This window comes from Artemia sp. Qi Xiang Cuo, chromosome 7, assembly GCF_049724085.1.
Source record: "Artemia sp. Qi Xiang Cuo chromosome 7, ASM4972408v1, whole genome shotgun sequence".
NCBI classification, from domain to species: Eukaryota; Metazoa; Arthropoda; class Branchiopoda; order Anostraca; family Artemiidae; genus Artemia; species Artemia sp. Qi Xiang Cuo.
This window is the reverse complement of record NC_142800.1, coordinates 76,962,975-76,986,666: the sequence shown is the minus strand read 5'-3', so window position 1 is coordinate 76,986,666 and position 23,692 is coordinate 76,962,975. Positions and strand designations below refer to the sequence as shown.

Sequence of the window (23,692 nt, the reverse complement as noted above, 5' to 3'; positions counted from 1 at the left end):
TGTTAGGACAGAGTAATAATACTAATACGTGTAAGCATGATTTAAAAGAAGCATGGCATGAAAAGGGTCCTGCCACCTAGTGAAAGACGAGTTTCACGGGAGGTGTGACACGAACGTCCTTAAGGGGACTCGATACCTGAGAGAATCCCCTAATCTCCAAATGTTTTTGTTTTTAGTTTTTGCGGCCAAACAACTTAGTAGTCACCTACTTTCCTAAAAATCTCAGAAAAACCATTGAGCTCCTCTCGTTTTGTGCCGGAGAGGAGAACTTCACTTTTGATAAAACTTATATCATTAGAAAGTCAGAATTTTGCGTTTTCGTTTAGATGGAGCAGTTTTCTTTTTAAAGTTCAGGTAAGGGCAATCCCGAACAATTTGATCAGTGTTCTAGCATGCTCAGTAGGAAAACACCAACAATCAGTTAAAAAAAAAATGCCATTTGATCAGTTTTGCCGCTTTTGGGAGTTCCTTTCCACTTCGATTGACAACCTTACCAACACAATTTCTCTGTCTTTTCAATCAAATTTTATTGTGGAACCACAAATTCGCAGTATCTTTCAGTGGTAAGTAGTCCCCAGAGAAAATTCGACAACGTTGAGGCACACAAAGTGATTTCTAAGGTATCGAATCCTTTTGAGCATCTTTCACACTGCAAACGTAGTTTTCTATGCTAAGTGATTAAGCTATGTCACATCAAGCACAACCTTCAAAACTTAATCAAGTCCTATCATACTAGGCTAACGTAAAAATCCATAACACCATCATAATCATCGTCTAGAATCATCACAGTCATCATAAGACAAATATTTCAAAAAAAATTAAAAGTGTAAAATGAAGATGGCGATACAAGCTCTGATCGAGGGCCAAAAGCTTTCTAGGAAAAATTTAATAAATATGGTACTGTTCTAATATCTGTACAATACGCGAAAAGTGAAAGTTTGGTTAATGCTAATGAAATAAAACAAAATATGATGAAAATATAATTATTTATGAACAAAATTGGGCTATATATTTGCACATTAGGGGGGGGGGCTAAAGCATAGCATATATTAAATACGTAACTTAACCTAATCCAGGCTTTTTCCCCCCTAAACCCCAAAACGTTGAAGTTTAACTATAGTTCCAGGAGTGAGAAACCCCTGAATACTTATTTATACAACATTAGATTGCATCAGATCTTTGGATTTGTCGAGTGGATGCCTAGCGTGTTGTACATATATTAGAACAGTACCGTAATTATTTTCAAAATTTCTGAAATTCTATCCAGAAATTTATCATCCAACGCTGATCATCCAGATGATTATCATCTAGAAACTTCACTTCCTTCCAAACATGTTGACTTTTACTTAACGTAACATAAACTGTTCTAATAATAATATCGGAGGACAAAAATATAGAGAAATTTTCATCACGACGGAAGCAAACCAGAACAACTGAAAATCTTGACTATATGACATTCAACAAAAGATATAAAAAAAGTGAATAATTAAATTCGTTCTACATTAGAAGAATGAACGCGAAATGATCTAATAATAGCCGCAGGTTTTTCTTCCTTCAATGATGTCTTGTAGACTGGATTATATCGGAATTTTCGTTTTCTTTTTTTCCAATTTAAGTTTATTCACAAAGTTCTTTTGGATTTTTATAATATATTATTGAAATAAAATATTGTTTTTTTCATTCAATATACAAAATTGTATCCATAGAAACAGTACCTTCCTAAATAATAAAAGAGAAATATAATTGTGACAAAAATAACGTTTCGAACAATCTACAATTCAGGGTAAGGTAAACTGATAAAGGTGTCTTACCAAACGTGATCAGGCTGACTGAGTTGATAAAACCTCGTTGCAATTGCTAATGAGACTAGGATTCCAAATATATACCACCACAAACGCAAATCATTTCCGCTAAAAAAATTAAATAATTGAAGTTCACTGCCAATAGCTTGGATTCATTCGACGTCAATCACTTGGAGCTTATTTTCCGTCAATAATTCAACATTTATTGAGATTTTATGAAATAGTCGTTAAATATGATAAGACCGTAAAATTGTGTATTGTGTTATGATCTACAAAATAGTAAGTTACCATAGTTGAAGTTGAACAAAAAAACGGCCCTACGGTATATTTTACCTGGCTGCCGCACCAATCATTAGTTACACCCTGAACACGGCCATTTGCACGCAATGAAAAAGATTTGAAAGCAAGTCAGGACTCTGGAAAACTTATAATTTGCTGACTTTTGCCCCTAGACCAGTTTTTATTAGCATGTTATCAATAACATCGCTCTGAATCAATGGCTTCTGCTACTAACTAAGCTGTCTTTTCAGCTGCATTAAGGGGGGAAGGGTAGTTCTTGGAATCTTGGCATTCGTCCGTAAAACAGAAGAAGTTGTCTGATTTTCGCCAGACCTCAACCAAACTTTCTGAGAAGTATGAGCTAATTGGGACTTTTCATTGCCCAGAAATGACTGATCTACTGCAAGAGGGGGAGGATAGAGCCTATCAATTTATATCGTCAGGACATATACAATCCTAGGTGGTCAGAACTCTGCATACTTTAGAAAGAAAATTTGAGTTAGTATATATTTTGGGGATACGAATCACACGCAACGTTTGTGTATACCGAGCTATATTTTTGAAATTGTGTGAACACTAGTTTTTTAGATGGGAAATACGTAGAATATTGGTTGGATTTCTTTACTTTTTTTTATGACGACTTTCCTATTGATCAAGCGAGTTTAGACCCTTCTCAAAGCAAAAGTCTAAGTACATAATTCTGGTTTGGTGAAGGATCAGATCTGAAACTAATGAGTTCAATGATATATGAGCCTTATCCTTTTGGTGCAAGTTATAGCCACCGACTTGTCGCAACATCGCTTATTTCCCTGAGAATATACACCTTAAGACGACGTCCATAAAAATAGTTCATATAAACGGGGATAGGACACAATCCTCATTATATTTGGAAAGAACATTGAATGGGGGCTTTTTTCTCAATAGCCCCCATTCTGGGATTATACCATTCCTTCTTTGCTAGCTGATTTCCGCGCTATGATGAATTATTACCGTTTCAGAGAACTAAGCAAGTATTTTTCTGTCTTTATAGACCGTTCCGTGCATTCTCGAATGCCCTCAAAATTTAGGTTAGTCTTTAAGAAGAAGCATTTTTCGCTTTGTTTTGAAATCGGAAAATAATATAAGGCTACTGAAACTCAGAGAGGAAAGAAAATAACAAAATGAAAAATGAAATCAAAAAAGGTGAAAAGACGAGTCTAAGAATGTATTTAAATATAAGACTACCAGATATTCTGCAATTTGAAAATAGGAACGAAGACCACACTGCCTTTCCATCACAAAAAAAAAAAAAAAAACACGAATAACAACAGGGAATTCTTTTTGTAAAACAGTGAAGATAATTTGAATGAATATTTCGGCCCTATGTCCAAGGGCCGTCCGCACCAAGACAAAAATCTGCCCTTATTAGCAATGACCTAGGCATAAAACAAGTAGTCCGAGAAGCAATTGAAATCATACTTAAGATTAATAATAATATTTCCTTAAATAGGGACTTGGGGGAATATACACTAAATATTCTATAAACAAATATAAGTTAAAATGAACTTACAAAATCAGAGACAACGTTATAGCGTTACCTATAGTAAAGGCCATACGGCTCCAATGTTTTGTTGTTTTTTTTTTCCCCAGAGGCACTTCATATGGAAGGGGTCGTCGCATAAACTTCAAAAGGGGCTCATTCAATTGTAAATCGAGACTTCTAGTGCCCTTTTTAACAGTCAAAAGTGATCGGAGGGCAATTAGCCCCCCCCCCCACGCCCGTTTTTCCCAAATGCATGTAATCAAATTTTTACGACAGTCATTTTGTTAAAAATAGTTCATTGATAACAGTACAAAAACTCCGGGGTCGAGACAACGCTCAAGGGCCCACGTGCAGGCGTTGTAAGTTATACCCTTGGGGCACATATGGTTCTTATGGAAGGAATGCTCGCAAAAACTTCAGAGAGGGCTCATTTAATTGGAAATTGAAAGTTCTAGTCCTTTTTTTAAGAGTCATAATATATCGGAGGTTCGCCAACCCCCCCCCCCCCAACATCCGTTCTTCCCAAATGCACCCGATAAAAATTTTGAGGTAGCTATTTTGTTAAAAATAGTTCATCGATCATATAACAAAAACTCCGGTGTCAACACAACCCCCCAGGGACCGGGGGCAGGCGTTGTAAGTTATGCCCTGGGGGCATATATGGTTCTTACGGAAGAGATACTCGTATAAACTTCAAAGAGGATTCATTTCACTGGAAATTGAAAGTTCTAGTTCACTTTTTAAGAGTCAAAAGAGATCGGAAGGCACCAAGCCCCCCCATCCACGGCCTTTTTTCCTGGAACCCATCTGATCCGAACTTTGAGATAACATTTTTTTTAAAAATAGTTCAAAGACCATATAACTAAAAATTTGGGATCGACACAACCCCCCAGAGCCCGAGGGCAGGGGTTGTAAATTATGCCCTAAGGGATTATATCGTTCTTATGAAATGGATGCTCGTAAAAACTTCATAGAGAGCTCATTTGATTGTAAATAGTAAATTCTAGTTTAGTTTTTGAGAGACAAAAGATATTGTAGTTGAACTAGCCCCGCCCCTACGCCCCTTTTTTACAAGAGACACCCGATAAAAATTTTGAGATGGGAATCGCGTTAGAAATAGTTCAAAAGACAGATTAAAAAAACTCAACTATTATAACGACCCCCCAGGGCATAAGGACAAATGTTTTGAGTTAAGACTTGGGGCGTGTATAGTTCTATTTAAAGGAATTCTCGTATGAACTTTAGTGACGGCTGATTTGATTGGAAATTGAAAGTTCGAGTTAACTTTTTAAAAGTCAAAGAGATCCGAGGGCAACTAGACCTCCCCCCACGCCTTCTTTTTCCAACCCCTCTGATGAAAATTTTGATACATTTTGTTAAAAATTGTTCGGATAAAAAAAAAAACTCTGGTGTCAATACAACCCCCTAGGGCCCCGGGGGAAGGCGTTCTAAGTTATGCCCTGAAGCCATGAACGGTTCTTATGAAAGGGATGCTCATATAAACTTCAGAGAGGGCTCATTTGAATGGAAATTGAAAGTTCTAGTGCACTTTTCAAGTGCACTAGTCTTTTGACTTTTCTGGTCAAAAGACATCCGAGGGCAACTAGCCCCTCCCCCCACACACACCCGGTTTCCCCAAGCCCATCCGATAAAATTTGAAATAGCTATTTCATTAAAAATAGTTCAAAGGTCAGATAAAAAAAAATCGTTTGTCGACGTAACCCCCCAGGGCCCGGAGGCAGGCGTTGTAAGTAATGCTTTGGGGGCATATATAGTTTTTATGGAAGGGATGCTCGTATAAACTTTGGAGAGGATTCATTTGTTTGGAAATTGAAAGTTCTCGTTCATGTTTTAAGAGTCAACAGAGATCGGAGGGCAACTAGCCCCTCCCCCCCTTCCACGCCGTAAATGCATCAGATAAAAATCTTGAGATAGACGTTTTTTTAAAAATAGTTCAAAGTTTAGATTACAAAAACTCTGGTGTGGACACAGTTCCCCAGGGCCCGGGGGTAGGCGTCGTAAGTTATTCCCTGGGGGCATACATGGTTGTTTTGGAAGGTATGCTCGTATGAAGTTTATAGAGGGCTCATTTGATTGGAAATTGAAAGTTGTACTTCACCTTTTCAGAGTCAAAAGCAATCGGAGAGCAGCTAGCCTCCCCCCCCCACTCCATTTATTTTTTTCCCAGAGGCACTTCATATTGAAGGGGTCGTTATATAAACTTCAAAGGGGGCTCATTCGATTGGAAATCGAGAGTTTTAGTGCCCTTTTTAAGAGGCAAAAAATTTTGTCAAGAGTCATTTTCAGATAACCGTTTTTTTTAAATAGTTCAAACATCTGATAACAAAACTCCGGTGTCAACACAAACCCCCAGGGACCGGGGGAAGGCGTTGTAAGTTATGCCCTGGAGGCATGTTTAGTTCTTCTAGACGGGATGCTCGTATAAACTTCAGAAAGAACTCATTTGATTTAAAATTGAATGTTCTACTTCACTTTTATAGAGTCAAAAGAGATCGCATGACAATTAGCCCCCCCCCCTTCACGCCCTTATTTCCCAAAACCCATCCAATTAAAATTTGGAGATAGCCATTTTGTTAAAAATAGTTCTAACATCAGATGAAAAAAACTTCGAGGTTGGCACAAACCCCTAGAGCCCGGGGCCAAGTGTATTAAGTTATGTCCCGGAATATATAAGGTTTTTATGTAAGGATAGGCCGTAAAAACTTCAGAAGTGGCTCATTTGATTGGTTAAGGGATCGAAGGGCATCTCCCCCCCCCCCCAGACACGCAAACTATTTTTTTTTTCAAATGGATCCTATCAAAATTTTGAGATTGCCAGTTTGTTTGAAATAGTTTAATGATCAGATAACGGAAACTCCGGGGTCAGCAGCCCCCCTCCTCAGAGTCCGGGGGAGGGGCTTTAACTTACGCTGCGGGGGTATAGAAGATTTTAATGGAAGATGTGGTCGTATAAACTTTGGAGAGGGCTCAAGTTATACCCCCCCTAGTATTAAATCCAACCACCTAATTTCTTCACATTTGCAACGCAAATAGGAGGATAGCTCTATATACTGCTTGTGAATAGTTATCTCTTGTGTAAAGTTATTTTAAAGTTTTTTTAATTAATTTTTTTCTGTTACTAAATTTTAGACAATAGAAAACTGAAGGTCATAAAGGCAATAAGGTTTCAATGTTTTATTGTTTTTTTTTTTTAGTTGTACACTAAGATTAGTGAAAAGAGGGCCAGCAACAGAAAGGTTGTGGCCCTGGAACGCTTTGGAGGAAGTTCATTAAACTGGAAATCTTTTCCACGCAAATATATCTTATCAAAATTTTGAAATAGCCATTTTGTTCAAATAGTCCAAAATTCAAATTATTATAACTTAGAGGTTGAGAGATCCTCCTTAGCCCCCGGGGTAATTGTAACTAATGTAAGTTGCTTTTTATTAGAATATAAGTTTTTTGTGGAAGGGCTGGTCGTATTAACTTTGGGGGGGGGGGGGCTCATTTGATCGGAAATTGATACTTCTAGTTCTTTTTAAGAGTCTAAGGTGATCAATAGGCAACTAGCCCACACTCCACTTTTTCAAAAGGCATCCGGTTAAAATTTTGAGATTGCCTGTCAACATTTTGAGATTGCCATTCTGTTCAAAAAAATACAAAGACCAAATAAATATTCTTCTGGGGTTGAGCCCCCCCCCCTAACCCCGGGGAAATTGCTTTGATTACTTCAATACTTGGATTTAGTGATTTACGTGGCAACTTCGATTTGTGGTGCAAGGGCAGTAAGCTGTGCAAGTTGCTTATTGTTACTTTGATACCTTGGTTACTTTGATGCTTTCTTTACTTTGTTATTTTTTTTACTTTGTTATTAAATAAAAGTTCAAATAGGGATGAAATCCTTTTAATAGACAGTGATGATAGAAATTCACAAAAATACCAGATATTTCGGTCACATATACAGTGACCGTCATCAGTAGTAACTGTTTTACTACTGATGACGGTCACTGTATATGTGACCGAAATATCTGGTATTTTTGTGAATTTCTATCATCACTGTCTATTAAAAGGATTTTATCCCTATTTGAACTTTTATTTATCGTCATGGAAAGGCAGTGTGGTCTCCGAAATTATCTACTTTGTTATTGTTCCTTTCATACTAGTTTTGATAATTTGATGAGCATTTGATGTTGAAAAAAAGTTGGATTTTAAATAAGGTCATTTTAAAAACTTGAAACTTTTTGCAATCAAAAACGAACAAAAACCAATTAACAAAAACTTTCCGCAAAAGAAGTTTTTAAAAGAAAAGTAAAGGCTATTTTAACTTAAGATCAGCAGATACAAATACATTTTAAAATTCAAAACCCAAAACGACCAGAAATTACTATTAAAGAAGACATGAAACCCAAAACGAACAGAAATTAAATAAACAATTATAGCAAAAAAACATACAGCAAGTAATAATATAAATGAATAAATAAATCTTAAAGCTAGTAATGCTTAAATTGAATAGTTGAATTATAAATTGAATATTAAAACTAATTGTATTACAAGTATTTTCTTTTGTACTTAGTATTGAAAATAAATATTAAAATTACAGTAAAATTTTGAACTGATGAGCTTTCAGCAATTAATATCATTATACATAAAACATTCAGTTTAATTTATTAGATCTTTCCGAGATTGTTCAAGACGAATAGTTTCACTATAAACAAGAGTTTGGATACTGTCCCCTTCTTTAATTGTAAAAACCTAAAGCCTACTGCGTCATTGGCGCTTCACTGAAAACGAATTAGACCTATATTACAAATATTTTCTTTTCCAGTTCCTACAGCATTGAAAATGAAAATAAAAATTACAGTAAAAAAATCTTGAACTCATGGGTCTTCAAACAATTAATATCATTATATATCTAATATTGAATTTGATTTTGTTTATACTTTCCAAGGCTGTTCAAGACACATATAGTTTTCAGTAAAGCGCCAATGACGCAGCTGGTTTTAGACTTTTGCAGTGAGAGAAGGAGGCGATAGCCAAACTCTTGTTTGTAGTTATTTTTGTTCGATTCAAGCTTCATTTGCATATTCGATTTGAGTTTCACTCGTTTTAAGATTTATTTATTCATTTATATTAGTATCTATTGTGTGTTTGTTTGCATTTATTGTTTTTTTTAATTTCTGTTCGTTTTGGGTTTCATTTATACTTCAGTAGCAAAATATTTTTTTCGTTTTAGACTTAATTTGCATATTCAGTTAAGCATTACTAACTTTAAGATTTATTTATTCATGTATATTATTACTTTCTGTTTGTTTTTTTTTTGCTATGATTGTTTATTTAATTTCTGTTCGTTTTGGGTTTCATTTATTCTTTAATAGTAATTTCTGGTCGTATTGGATTTGAATTTTAACAGGTATTTGTATCTGCTGATCTTAAATTTAAAATAGCCTTTACTTTTTTTTTGAAAAACTTCTTTTACGGAGTTTTTTTTTTTTTAATTAATATTTTAAAAAACCAATAGGCATTAACAAAGAACCGGTCACAAAAAGACCTTTGAGGTTAGCTGCCAAAAAGGCTGGATTAGCAATAAGAACGTGTTTTTAAATTATTTTTCTTTCATCTCATTGAATCACCTTGTTTGTTTTACCTTACTTTTTATCAGTTCTGGTTGAACTTCGCTGAAGTAAGGATGCTGGGACTGCTTTGGAAAATTTTGCTTTTTAGTTTAATTGGTCGCATATTGTTGCGAGTCTTTTTTATTTTATATATTTGTCTTGCTGAGGACGGTCCTTGAACAAAGGGCCGAAATATTCATTCAAATTATCTTCACTGTCTTGCAAAAAGAATTCCCTATTGTTCTTCGTGTTTTTGGTGTTTCTACAATTTGAATGTTGTTAATAAGAATATACTCCATTTTTTCTTTTAATATTATTCCATTTAGTTCAAACCCAGGGGCGATTCTCCAGCATTTTTATTGGGGGGGGGGGGCAAGAGGGGTCCATATCTGGATATTAAAAGGGCATGGGATGTATAATATTTTTTTCTCCACATTATTGGAGGGCAACTGCCCCACCCTTGCCACCCCCAAACGACGCCCCTGTCAAACCTAGGTACTCAAGTGTTAAAGGGACAACACTCAAGTTCTTGATCTGACCAAAACCGGTTTCTCTGTCTGCATTCGGAGATAATTAGCTTAGTCTCAGTGAGAAAAACTAAAAGGCAGGTATCTTTTAATTAAATATTTAATATATAAAGTTGGATAGGTTAGGCATTTAATATAATGCGGGCTGGGCGGCCGGCCTGCTTTCCATAATTATCTGTTGTATATTAGTATTATATTCGCATCATATTTTGGTATATTTCTTTATGATTAACATAACTTCACTTCTTTAGTGTGGTCGCTATAACACGCACGCACCCAAACCTAATATCAGTTGGAATTTTCCAGGAACCGTCTAGCTCAATCTCAAAACAATTTATGTTTCTTGAAAACGAGGGCCTATTCGGCAATTTATGGAAATCAATATTGTACACCTTACCGAAATTCCGGAAAAGCATCAATATTTTCCTTTCTATCCACTGAATTATCCTTATCCTCTAATATACTTTCTTCATCTTCACTTGTCGATTCCTTTTCACCATTAGCTATTTTCTCATCCTCAACCACTTTTTTGCCTTTCGCCATATCAACTAGAAATAATCAGTCCTAAAAGGAATTAAAAGTTCATTAGCTTGTCCCGTATTTTCTTTAATACATCTGTTTCGTTAAGAGTTATTGGTAAAACTTTAACTTCCAAACTGAAACTGGTTGTGATATACCCAACGGTACTTCGTTACCCGGAGGATCAGCTCCTCAAGATAGTATCCATTGCCTATATATGCAAACAAGCAACAGGTAAATATGACAGCCTGAAGTTGAGTAGCTGAATAGTTCATTCAACCTAAGGGGGTTATTGTCGATGCAACAAGCTGTGTCCGGCAAACAAGTGGCAGTCTCAAATTTCCAATGGGAAGCGAATCTGGCTTGTATAAGATGAGATAGTAAAAATTATCGCGAATATCGACTTAAAAAGCAATTTGTTTGAAAAATCGATCACGCATCTGCTCTCATAATTAGTTTTTCTCAATAAACTAGCAGGTCTAGGCAAGGGCAGATCCAGGATTTTTTTAGGGGGGGGGGGAGGCAAAATAGGTTGATCGGATAAACTTGCGTTAGGAGTAAGTTTAATTAACGCAAACTTTAGTTAATTAAGTAAATGAAACTACTTTAGACTACGTTAGGGGGCGCCCCTCCCCTGGATCTGCCACTGGGTCTAGGTCAGGATTTTGAAAGGCTATCAAAGATATTGTTTATTTCTTGAGGTTATTGATTACAAAATAAATAAAACAGTGAAAATTTCAAGTCTTTATCAAAGTCGCGTGTGTAATGACTTGAATTTAGTGCTAAAAACTAACAGCCAGAAGTACTTTCTGCTGGTGGACTGGATATTCTTTGTCTGGCAGTTTTCCCCTAATCCTGAATTTCAGATAGAAAGCTAAGCCCGCTTTGCTAGCAAGCTAACAAACAAAATCCTCAAAACATGTTTTCAATGAGTTCGTGGAAACGAACTGTAAGTAAGGAGCAACCTGGCTCCATAGTAACCGAAACTCTAAAAAATTAAATTTTAATTTCAATAGATATATAAAAAGAATCGGCTTGTTATGTTGATTTTAAATATATAAGTTTCATTAAGTTTAGTGTTACCCAAGCCTGAAAAATTTGTCTGATTTTCGAAACAGGGGAAACATCCCCTAAAAGTCATAGAATCTTAATGAAAATCACACCATCAGAATCAGCGTATCAAAAAACTATACTGTAAAGGTTTCAAGCTCCTACCTGCAAAAATGTAGAATTTTGTATTCTTTCCCAGAAAAAAGATCATGGATGCGTGTTTATTTGTTGTTGTTTTTTTCCCCAGTGGTAGTCGTATTGATCCAATGGAACACCATGAAAGGGCTCATTCAAACGAAAACGGAGGTTCTAGTGCCCCTTTTAAGTGACCAAAAGATTGGAGGGCAACTAGGCACCCTCCCTCGCCATTTTTTCCTAAAATCGTCCTATCCATTCAAATTTTGAGATATCCCTTTTGTTCATCATAGTTGAAAGACCCAATAACTATGTCTTTGAATATAACATGACCCCCGCTCCCCCCTACAGGCCCATGGGAAAGGGCGCATAGTATTTGTTATTCAAAAGCGTACATACATTTTTGGGTGGGGAGGGGACGAATTTACTGCTGGGAGTTTTTCCACAGGGGAATTTTCCATGGGAAGGGAAGTTTCCAAGTGGTGAACTTGTCAGGGGAAATTATACACTAGGGTAATTTCCCAGAATTCTTATACAAAATTCTTTTTATATGTCTTGCTTTCTCTTTTCCGTCTCAATTTTACGCGTGGAGTTGTTAAGGGTAAATGTTAGGGGGTAAATTTTCACCGGGATTGAATTGTCTAGAGGATTTCTCCGTGGAGATGGGGCCAGATTTCCGGGCATTATTTAAAAAACGATCAGAAATTAAATATAAAAAACAAGTTTTTTCAACTGAAAATAAGGAGCAACATTAAAACATAAAAAAAAGAAATTATTACGTATATGAAGGGATTTGCCCCCTCCTCAGCAGCTGGTTCTTTACGCTGAAGTTTGAATTTTGTTCCAATTCTTTAAGAACGACTCCTGAAACACAAGGGCCGTTTAATTAGAACCATATGAAGCTTTCTTAGAAGTACCAAAAAAATTTAGCGTAAAAAGCGAAGTGTTGAGGAGGGGGCAACCCCCTTTATATACGTAATAATTTCTGTTCATTTCAAGTTTTAATGTTGCTCCTTACTTTCAGTTGAAAAAACTTGTTCTCTTTATTTAGGCTCCAGGAACGAAAGTAAATCCAGGCGGAGCGCAGTGGCATAAATGTTGTCCAAATCCTGGGAAGAGGGGAAAGTTGGAGCCAATTTTCCCAAGTCAGGTAAAAATAACAGTGAAAAATGGGCCATATGGTACCATAAACTCAAATTTATACTAAAGAAAAATGATCTGTTTCTGTAAACGCTTGAATTGTGTAAGGCTATCTTAGTTTTGACAGGATTTTTGAAGACACTAAATTTTAGCTGAAGGGGGAAAAATTGGAATCTGGGGGGCAATTTGCTTCTTTTTCTTTTTACGTATTATTTGTTGGACAGTCAGAACTCGAGCTCCTAATTGTTTCTTATTTTAATAAATTATTGCCAAATATTTAAACGCTATTTTATGTCAAGTTTTAAAAACACAGATATCGAGTAGTTTTGGTTCTCTAACTGGTGAGAAACCAAGAGAAACAATTACGTGATGCAGAACAAGAAAACTGGTATAGTATTCGTTGAGATACGGCTAATAAAATATATGCATGATTTCAAAACATTCTTTAAATATTTTGAGCTCTTAAAGAGGGCACTATAACTTCCAGCTTCAAATCAAATGAGCACCATCTGAAGTTTATAAAACCACTCATTCCATAAAAACTGTATATGCCCCCAGGGCATAACTGACAACCCTGTCCCAAGGGCGCTGGGGGTTGTTTCAGCTCTAGAGGCATTGTTATATGTTTTTGGACTATTCTGAACCAAATGGCTATCTCACAATTTCAATCACATGTGTTTGGTAAAAAGAAGGGTTTCTAGGGGGGGGGGCTAGTTACTCCATCACTTTTGACTCTTAAAAGGGAACTAGAAATTCCAATTTTCAACCAAATGAGCATCCTGAAAGCTAAACAACCATCCCTTCCATAAAAACCTTGAATGTCTCCGGGGCATATTTTACAAACCTCACCCACTGGCCCTGGTAGTTTCTATTAACCCTAAAAGCCTTGCTATATGATCTTATATGAAGAATCTGTATAGTTCAACGTAAATGTTGACATGGATATAATGGTTATAAAAATGTGTGAAACCTAGTAAAGAACAAACCGAGGCAGATAGTAACTAAAAATTAATATAATAAAAGCCTCTTTTACAAAGTTTTATAATAAAACACAAACGGTGGCTCATAGTAACTGAAATATAAATTAAAATAATAGTATTATTATACTGTAATGTTATACTATAATACAGAGCCGTATCCAGGATTTTTGTTCGGGGGGGGGGGGGTTTACCCGATTTTTTCCCGTGGACTTTGTCTAACATCCTCAAGCAACATTACGTTAGCTCGAGACCGTTAGTCCGCCCCTTGCGAACGAGGACGCGTCCACTAGGCATACTTTCGTAACTTTAAGGGGCATTTATTTTTTTTTTTTTTTTTTTTTTTTTTTTTTTTTAGTAACGCAAAAACCAGACAAGTATTTACATACAGTTAAATACTACAAGCTATCTTTTTTTGTGCAAAAAGAAGCCAAATATATAGAAGTAGTCTATATATTTTTTTTTTTTTTTTTTTAGCTAAAAGCAAGGGCGAATATCTATAAAACGAAATCCAGGCGACGATTTTTCTTCCCTGCAAAAATGTCGATGACCTTGTCAGGGCAGATGTCAACGTCCCTATGGACTGCAAGGAGGGCTAAGCCACTCAATCGTTCTTCTCCTCTAGAATTTCTCAGCCAGGTTTTGAGCCTTCTCAGCGCTGAAAAACTTCTTTCCGGTGTAGCAGTGCTAATAGGTAACGTCGCAAGAACAGCCAGAAGAAGAAAAATATTTGGACAAAAGGTAGCGTCGCATGCCTGAAGCGAAGACACAGCACAAGTAGGCCTCTCTGATACCGGAACATTCTCCCACTTGATGCGCCATAGCTCAATTTCTTGCTTCAGACAGTCTGGCTCGGGAAGAATATCACCATACAATTCAACCAATGACTCCAGGTTTAATACCTTCAGATCGACAGTGGTCCAGGAAAGGAATAAAGAGCGAGGCTCTCTACTGGCTGAGAAGGTCTGGATCGTCTGCGTGCATACTGCCGCCACCTCTTGTCCTTCGACGAGTCATCTGCAGTCCTAATTCGCTGGCAAAACGCTGAACTTCGTCGAAAATAGATGTGAAAGCAGTAGCAGTATTTCCTCGCATTTCCTTTGTTATTGAAAGGACAGTTTCCACGTGCCTGCATGCAGCTGCCAAATCACAGTCAACTGACTGAAGAGTCTTGCACAATGGAAGCGTAAGGCAGAAAGCTCTTTGACCACCTGGAGACACACAACAAATTGCGACTGGTTCATCGTGTCCAGCAACTGCGCCGCTTTTGCAGAAGTTTCTGCATGTCCGTTCTCTTCAAGAGCTTCCAGGGATCGCAGTATTGGTCGGTACAGCTCAAGAAAACGCACGACTGAATCGTGGCGCTCCACCCATCTTGTTTCGCAGACTCCGGTTAAAGTATGTTTCCTCGAATCTGGTAGTATTTCGTTGATCTTCTCAAACGCTAGAATAGAGCATACAGAAGAGATTACCAAGTTGAGACTGTGCGCACTACAATGGACGTAAAGCGCCTTCGGATACTTTTCACGTATAACAGCCTGGACACCCCTAATATCGCTGGTCATCGCTGCTCATCTGGACACTCATCGCTTCTGCACCGTCATATCGCTGACCAACCATCTTGTTTAGATTAAGACCAAGGCTTTAGAGAAATTGTAGGATTGATGAAGCCAGATCTTTCCCAGTTAAATCAGAAACTGGGGTAAAACCAATGAAGTCCTCATGCAAGTTACCTTTGAAAGTGCGGCGGACGCAAACAGACAGCTGCTGGGTATCCGAAACGTCCGCCGTTTCATCGGCAAGCACCGAAAAGCCTGGACTTGCGTTTACTCTTTCCACAATAGACTGCTGAAGAAGCTCCCCGGATGCGAAGATAATACCATTCTGGATGATGGGAGAAAGATATGTGGCATTTCCGGCCGCAGAAAGAAGGTGGTTCTTCAGAACATCGTCACCGTGTCCCGCCCTCAGCCGCAGGAGTGCTCGGAAGTTGCCATCATTGTGAGAAGGTTCTGGATCCGAGACCGAAATGGAGTCGGAATCGTTGGTACCATGAAGGGCAAGTTGTTGCCGCCCACAAAATATCACCGTCTCAACAATTGGTCGCAACTTCTGGTGATTTTCTTGAACCTGCGCTTTCCTCGCCGCCTATAGTTGGTACAAGCTATTGTTCTGCCTTTCCTCCGAGACAAAAACGAAGTCTTTAGCCGATACAGTGCAGTTTCTATATAAATCTGCTTTTTGATGAGCTGTGAAGCAATCTATCGCATCCTTCCAGTTCCTAAATGGTTTGGTGATTAGATTCCCCAATCGCTGGTGGCAGCCTATGCCAGCTGTCTCTGACGAGAACAGAACGCAAAATCTGCAAAAAGCAGCGTCCTCAGACGGAGAGTAGGACAACCAACTGAAACGAGCGAGCCAAGTTAACTGAAACTTCAGCTTCCGTTTTTCAGATACTCGAAAAATGTAGGAGACATCTGGAGTCCAAGGGCTCTTCAGCAAACGAAGTTCAGAATTTGAATCGAGACTGGATGATTTGTTGACGAAACGACCTATGTCATTTGCAAACAACGACAAAGACTGGGTTGGTGCAAGTGCGTGTTGCGTCTTGGTTGGTTCCAGTGTGCGTGATTCAGAAGCTTCAACGATGGCTCCAGGGCCCTTCGGATCCACAGGTGTAAATGAATGCTCCGCAGACGTCCCGCTAATGCAACTGTCAGAAACATTCCTGGTCCTCTTGGGCGCGAAAAACGACGTAATGTCATACGTCCTTTTCATGTTAAAAATCGCTCTTCTCTTAGCCAAGTCCGAAAATGAACTGAACTGAACTGACAATCTTGCACTCTCTTATACCATACCTCGAGCGCCCATTAATCCTAATTTACTATGCAAGGTCAGATGAACATGGGGTTACCTAATTCTGTAAGCTGATCAGAGCGCATATTATTAACCCTAATTTACTATGCAAGGTCAGGTGAACATGGGGTTACCTAATTGTGTAAGCTGATCAGAGGGCATATTATTAACCCTAATTTACTATGCAAGGTCAGGTGAACATGGGGTTACCTATGGTTACCTAATTGCGTAAGCTGATCAGAACCGTTAACCCACAAAATGCAATAGGATTTAGTGTGGGAGCATATTTTTTTCTGGTAAGGTTTTGTCTTTACAGGTATTTTTTAGACTAATTTTCGACCCGGTCAAAAATTTCGGGGGGGGGGTTCAATCCGGGTAACCCGCCCCCCCCCCCCTGGCTGAATGATGCACCCTTATTTTTATATTTTTGGTCTGAGATTTCTATTATATAGCATTAAAAGTGCCAATTAGACGAGGTTTGCCCCCCCTGGAATTCAGCTTATGGGCGCCCATGACAAAGTACAGTAAGGACCGAAGTATATCTCACATTAACTGATGCAACAGGGGGAAAAAAAGAGGTCTGTGGTGTATATAACGTCAATATACTGATGAACTAACTTTTAACTATACTAACTTGCATAGACAACTTAACTATAGCTAAGATTACAGCATTTATATTATGATAAAGCAAAAGGTATGAGAAAAAACTGCAAAACTTGATAAATTACAAAAATATTTAAGATATTTTAGTTACAATTTCACTTAGTAAAATTAAACTAGATACATTCCTAAAAATGTTCAAATGAGTTTTCTTATAAATCAAACAGTTCGTGGTAACGAAGTGTAAGTAAGGAGCGACCCGGCTCAATGGCTACCGAAACTCTAGAAAACGGGTTTTGGATACCAATAGATACATCAAAAGAATCAGATTTTAATGCTGATTTTCAATATATAAGTTTCATCAAGTTCAGTCCTACCCATCAAAAGTTACCCGCCTGAGAAAATTTGACTGATATTCGAAAAAAGGGGAAAAGACCCACTAAAAGTTATAGAACCTTAATGAAAATCACACCATCATATTCAGCTTATCAGAGAACCCTACTGTAGAAGTTTCAAGCTCCTATATACAAAAATTCGTAATTTTGCATGTTTTGCCTGAAGAAAGATAAATTTTTTTTTTCTGTTTGTTTTTTTTCCAGGGGTGATCGGATCGAACTAATGGTCCTAGAAGATCGTGGGAGGGCTCATAGGAACGGAAATGAAAAGTTCTATTGCCCTTTTTAAGTGACCAAAAAAGAAGGAGGGCAACTAGGCCCCCTCCCACGCTAATTTTTTTCCCAAAGTCACCCGATCAAAATTTTGAGATAGCCATTTTGTTCAGGATGGTCAGTAGACTAGCTCGTAGCGATTCTGCCACTTTACGTTCCTTCCGGTTTTTTCTGGTAATTCTATTCTAGAGGGGCATTACACCTTTTCAAAGAGAGTGAGTATCCTCTCACATAGCCTTATTCCTCTGCCACTATACGTTCCTTACGTTTTTTTCTAGTAATTCTATTCTAGAGTGGCATTACACCCTTTCAAAGAGAGTGAGTATCCTCTCACGTAGCCTTATACTTCTACGCCTTTACGTTCCTTCCGGTTTTTCTGGTAATTCTAGTCTAGAGGGGCATTACACCTTTTCAAAGAGAGTGAGTATCCTCTCACATAGCCTTATACTTCTACAACGCTCCATTACCAAACAGGTTTTTTTCTAGTAGTTGCATGTCATCACACTCTTTGCCAAGAGGAACGAGGATAACTAGATGGGTGATTAAGATTTGAATAAAAGGACTAGTTTTCACTACAATTCAGATTAGTAAGAGAATTGGATTCAAAGAGAATATTCTGGACCTTGTATACACCTTTTCAAAGAGAGTGAGTATCCTCTCACATGGCCTAATACTTCTATAGAAGCTCTACACCTTTTCAAAGAGTGTGAGTAGCCCCTCGCATCTAGGTAATACTTCTATAGAAGCTCTACACCTTTTCAAAGAGATTCAGACTTTCTAGTAGTTACAGGTCATCACACTCTTTGCCAAGAGGTTAAACCAGTATTGTCTATAACTTAATTTACGTTGGTTAAACTTCCGATGGTTAAGAAAGCGTAACAGGTAATTAAAGTATGAGAAATGGGATGCTATAATTAGAATGATTTTAAGTTGAAACATTGTGACGTAAAAATAACTCAGTTATTTGCTTGCGTGTATAGGAATTCCCATGTTATTTGCTTGCTTGTATTTTGTGTTAAAATAAGTAGTTTTTATATCCTTTAAAAAAGTTTTAAGGGGTTTGAGAGACTCAGTTGCCTAATTCCGTGTGATGTTAAAATACCGATGGTTAAGAAAGCGTAACAGGTAATTAAAGTATTAGAAATTGGATTCTATAATTAGAATGATTTTAAGTTGAAACATTGTGACGTAAAAATAACTCATTTATTTGCTTGCGTGTATAGTAATTCCCATGTTATTTGCTTGCTTGTATTTTGTGTTAAAATAAGTAGTTTTTATATCTTTTAAAAGAGCTTTAAGGGGTTTGAGAGACTCAGTTGCCTAATTCCGTGTGATTTTTCTTTACTTGATTTTCATTAAAAACGAAATTTGTGTTTTAAATAAGTTGTTTTTATATCTTTTAAAAGAGCTTTAAGGGGTTTGAGAGACTCAGTTGCCTAATTCCGTGTGATTTTTCTTTACATGATGGTCATTAAAAACGAACTTTTTGTGTTAAATAAGTAGTTTTTGTATCTTTTAAAAGAGCTTTAAGGGGTTTGAGAGACTCAGTTGCCTAATTCCGTGTGGTTTTACTTTAATTGATGGTCATTAAAAACTAAATATTTGTGTTAAATAATGAGTTGTTGTATCTTTTAAAAGAGCTTTAAGGGGTTTTAGAGACTCAGTTGCCTAATTCCGTGTGATTTTTCTTTACTTGATGGTCATTAAAAACTAATTTTTTGTGTTAAATAAGTAGTTTTTGTATCTTTTAAAAGAGCTTTACGGGGTTTGAGAGACTCAGTTGCCTAATTCCGTGTGATTTTTCTTTACTTGATGGTCATTAAAAACGAAATTTTTTTGTTAAATAAGTAGTTTTTGTATCTTTTAAAAGAGCTTTACGGTGAGTTATAGTCACATGGGGTTTTTTCATTTTTAAATTTCTGTTCATTTTTTTCTTTTTTTGTATATTTTAAAAGAGATTTACAGTGATTGAGATACTCAGGTTACTGTTTCCATGTGGTTTTTCTTTACTTGCTGGTCGTTTAAAACGAATTTTTTATGTTAAATAAGTAGTTTTTGTATCTTTTAAAAGAGCTTTATGGGGTTTGAGAGACTCATTTGCCTAATTCATTGAGATATTTGCTTACTTGGGAGTCATTTAAAACTAAATTTTTGTGTTAAATAAGTAGTTTTTGTATCTTTTAAAAGAGCTTTACAGGGTTTGAGAGACTCAGTTGCCTAATTCCGTGTGGTTTTCCTTTACTTGGTGGTCATTAAAAACGAAATTTTTGTGTTAAATAAGTAGTTTTTGTATCTTTTAAAAGAGCTTTACGGGGATTGAGAGACTCAGTTGCCGGATACCGTGTGGTTTTTCTTTACTTGATGGTCATTAAAAACGAAATTTTTTTTGTTAAATAAGTAGTTTTTGTATCTTTTAAAATAGATTTAAGGGGTTTGAGAGACTCAGTTACAGGATTCCGTGTGGTTTTCCTTTACTTGGTGGTCATTAAAAACTAAATTTTTGTGTTAAATAAGTAGTTTTTGTATCTTTTAAAAGAGCTTTACGGGTATTGAGAGACTCAGTTGCCGGATTCCGTGTGGTTTTTCTTTAATTGATTGTCATTAAAGACGAAATTTTTGTGTTAAATATGTAGTTTTTGTATCTTTTAAAAGAGCTTTAAGGGGTTTGATAGACTCAGTTGCCTGATTCCGTGTGGTTTTTGTTTACTTGATGGTCATTAAAAACAAAATTTTTTTTTTAAATAAGTATTTTTTTTATATTTTAAAATAGCTTTAAGGGGTTTGAGAGACTCAGTTTCCTGATTCCGTGTGGTTTTTTCTTTACTTGGTGGTCATTAAAAACGAAAATTGAGAGACTCAGTTTTACCTTGTCAAAGTTACATTTTTCATGATTTTGCAAAGTTCATTTTGAATTTCTTTCGTTGAAATGCCAGAGTTGGAATATTTCAGTAGTTTTTGGTTGTGGTTTACCTTGTCAAAGTTACATTTTCTTGATTTTTCAAAGTTCATTTTGAATTTCTTTCGCTGAAATGCAATAGTTGGAATATTTCTGTAGTGTTTGGTTGTGTTTTACCTTGTTACAGTTACATTTTCTTGATTTTTCAAAGTTCATTTTGAATTTCTTTCGTTGAAATGCAAGAGTTGGAATATTTCAGTAGTGTTTGGTTGTGGTTTACCTTGTCACAGTTACATTTTCTTGATTTTTCAAAGTTCATTTTGAATTTCTTTCGCTGACATGCAAGAGTTGGAATAGTTCAATAGTGTTTGATTGCGGTTTACCTTGTCACAGTTACATTTTCTTGATTTTTCAAAGTTCATTTTGAATTTCTTTCATTGAAATGCAAGAGTTGGAATATTTCAGTAGTGTTTGGTTGTGGTTTACCTTGTCACAGTTACATTTTCTTGATTTTTCAAAGTTCATTTTGAATTTCTTTCGTTGAAATGCAAGAGTTGGAATATTTCAGTAGTGTTTGGTTGTGGTTTACCTTGTCACAGTTACATTTTCTTGATTTTTCAAAGTTCATTTTGAATTTCTTTCGTTGAAATGCAAGAGTTGGAATATTTCAGTAGTGTTTGGTTGTGGTTTACCTTGTCACAGTTACATTTTCTTGATTTTTCAAAGTTCATTTTGAATTTCTTTCTTTTAAATGGAAGAGTTGGAATATTTCAGTAGTGTTTGGTGGTGGTTTTCCTTGTAACAGTTTTATTTTCTTGATTTTTCAAAGTTCATTTTGAATTTCTTTCTTTGAAATTCAAGAGTTTGAATATTTCAGTAGTGTTTGGTTTTGGTTTACTTTGTCACAGTTACATTTTCTTGATTTTTCAAAGTTCATTTTGAATTTCTTTCTTTGAAATGCAAGAGTTGGAATATTTCAGTAGTGTTTGGTTGTGGTTTACCTTGTCACAGTTACATTTTCTTGATTTTTCAAAGTTCATTTTGAATTTCTTTCATTGAAATGCAAGAGTTGGAATATTTCAGTAGTGTTTGGTTGTGGTTTACCTTGTCACAGTTATATTTTCTTGATTTTTCAAAGTTCATTTTGAATTTCTTTTGTTGAAATGCAAGAGTTTGAATATTTCAGTTGTGGTTGGTTGTGGTTTACCTTGTCACAGTTTCATTTTCTTGATTTTTTCAAAGTTCATTTTGAATTTCTTTCGTTGAAATGAATGTGTTGGTATATTTCAGTGGTGTTTTGTTGTGTTTTACCATGTAACGTTTACAATTTATTGATTTTTCATAGTAAATTTTTAATTTAATTACTTGAAAAGCACGAGTTGTAATATTTCATTAGTGTTTGGTTATGTTTTACCATGTCACAGTTACATTTTCTTGATTTTTCAAAGTTCATTTTGAATTTCTTTCGTTGAAATGCAAGAGTTGGAATATTTCAGTATTGTTTGGTTTTGATTTACCTTGTCACAATTACATTTTATTGATTTTTCAAAGTTCATTTTGAATTTCTTTCGTTGAAATGCAAGAGTTGGAATATTTCAGTAGTGTTTGGTTGTGTTTTACCTTGTCTCAGTTACATTTTCTTGATTTTTCAAAGCTCATTTTGAATTTATTTCGTTGAAATGTAAGAGTTGGAATATTTCAGTAGTGTTTGGTTGTGGTTTACGTTTTCACAGTTACATTTTCTTGATTTTTAAATTTATAGATTTTTCATTTTTGTTTTATACTTTATTTCGATGAAATTCAAGAGTTGGTTTAGTTCTTCTTTTGTTGTGTGTTTAGGACCTGGTCACAGTTACTTTTTGTTTATTTTTCAAAGTTCATTTTGAATTTCTTTAGTTGAATTGCAAGAGTTGGAATATTTCAGTAGTGTTTGGTTATGGTTTACCTTGTCATAGTTACATCTTCTTGATTTTTCAAAGTTCATTTTGAATTTCTTTCGCTGAAATGCAAGAGTTGGAATATTTCAGTAGTGTTTGGTTGTGGTTTACCTTGTCACAGTTACATTTTCTTGATTTTTCAAAGTTCATTTTGAATTTCAGTAGTGTTTTTTTGTGGTTTACCTTGTCACAGTTAAATTTTGTTGATTTTTCAAAGTTCATTTTGAATTTCTTTCATTGAAATGCAAGAGTTGGAATATTTCATTAGTGTTTGTTTCTTGTTTACCTTTTCTAAGTTATATTTTCTTGTTTTGTTATATTTCCTTTTTAATTTCTTTCTTTGAAATTCAAGAGTTTTAATATTTCAGTTGTGTTTTGTTATGGTTTACCTTGTCACAGTTTCATTTTCTTGATTTTTTCAAAGTTCATTTTGAATTTCTTTCGTTGAAATGCAAGAGTTGGATTATTTCAGTAGTGTTTGGTTGTGTTTTACCTTGTCACAGTTATATTTTCTTGATTTTTCAAAGTTCATTTTGAATTTCTTTTGTTGAAATGCAAGATTTGGAATATGTCAGTAGTGTTTGGTTATTTTTTACATTGTCACAGTTACATTTTATTGATTTTTAAAAGTTAATTTTTAATTTCTTTCGTTGAAATGCAAGAGTTGGAATATTTCAGTAATGTTTGGATGTGATTTACCTTGCGCAGTTACATTTTCTTGATTTATCAATGTTCATTTTGAATTTATGTCGTTTTAATTCAAGATTTGTAATAGGTCTTGTGTGATTTGCTGTTATGGACTTTTTATCAGTTACTTGTACATTTTTTTTAATAGTTCATTTTGTCATTCTTTCTTTGTAATTAAATATTTGGACTATTTTAGTGTTTTTTGGATGTGGTTTACCTTGACACAGTTACATTTTCTTGTTGTTACATTTTCTTGATTTTTCAAAGTTCATTTTGAATTTCTTTCGCTGAAATGCAAGAGTTGGAATATTTCAGCAGTGTTTGCTTGTGGTTTACCCTGTCACAGTTACATTTTCTTGATTTTTCAAAGTTCATTTTGAATCATTCAAGAAACGTGATTAAACACGTTTTTAAACTACATGCTATTTGCATGCCTTTCCTTGGCACCTTTCCAAACGAGTGGGGATTCCCCGCTGGTTCCTACA

General features: G+C 35.8%; 1 protein-coding gene across 3 annotated transcripts in view; it reads right to left on the bottom strand.

Moving 5' to 3' along the window:
* tw (Protein O-mannosyl-transferase 2) overlaps positions 1-23,692 on the bottom strand; it is a 218,122-nt gene that overhangs the window by 105,010 nt on the left and 89,420 nt on the right. For 2 of the 3 annotated variants that reach the window (XM_089092578.1, XM_089092577.1), the window contains exons 2-3: positions 10,140-10,306; positions 1,812-1,910 (exon numbers count right to left, since the gene is read on the bottom strand). In XM_089092578.1, coding sequence (XP_088948704.1) covers positions 1,812-1,910; positions 10,140-10,285 — 245 coding nt within the window. In that variant the 5' untranslated portion in view covers positions 10,286-10,306. Of the gene's footprint in view, positions 1-1,811; positions 1,911-10,139; positions 10,398-23,692 lie in introns of those variants that run through there. The other variant, XM_089092576.1, reaches the window with a different exon arrangement.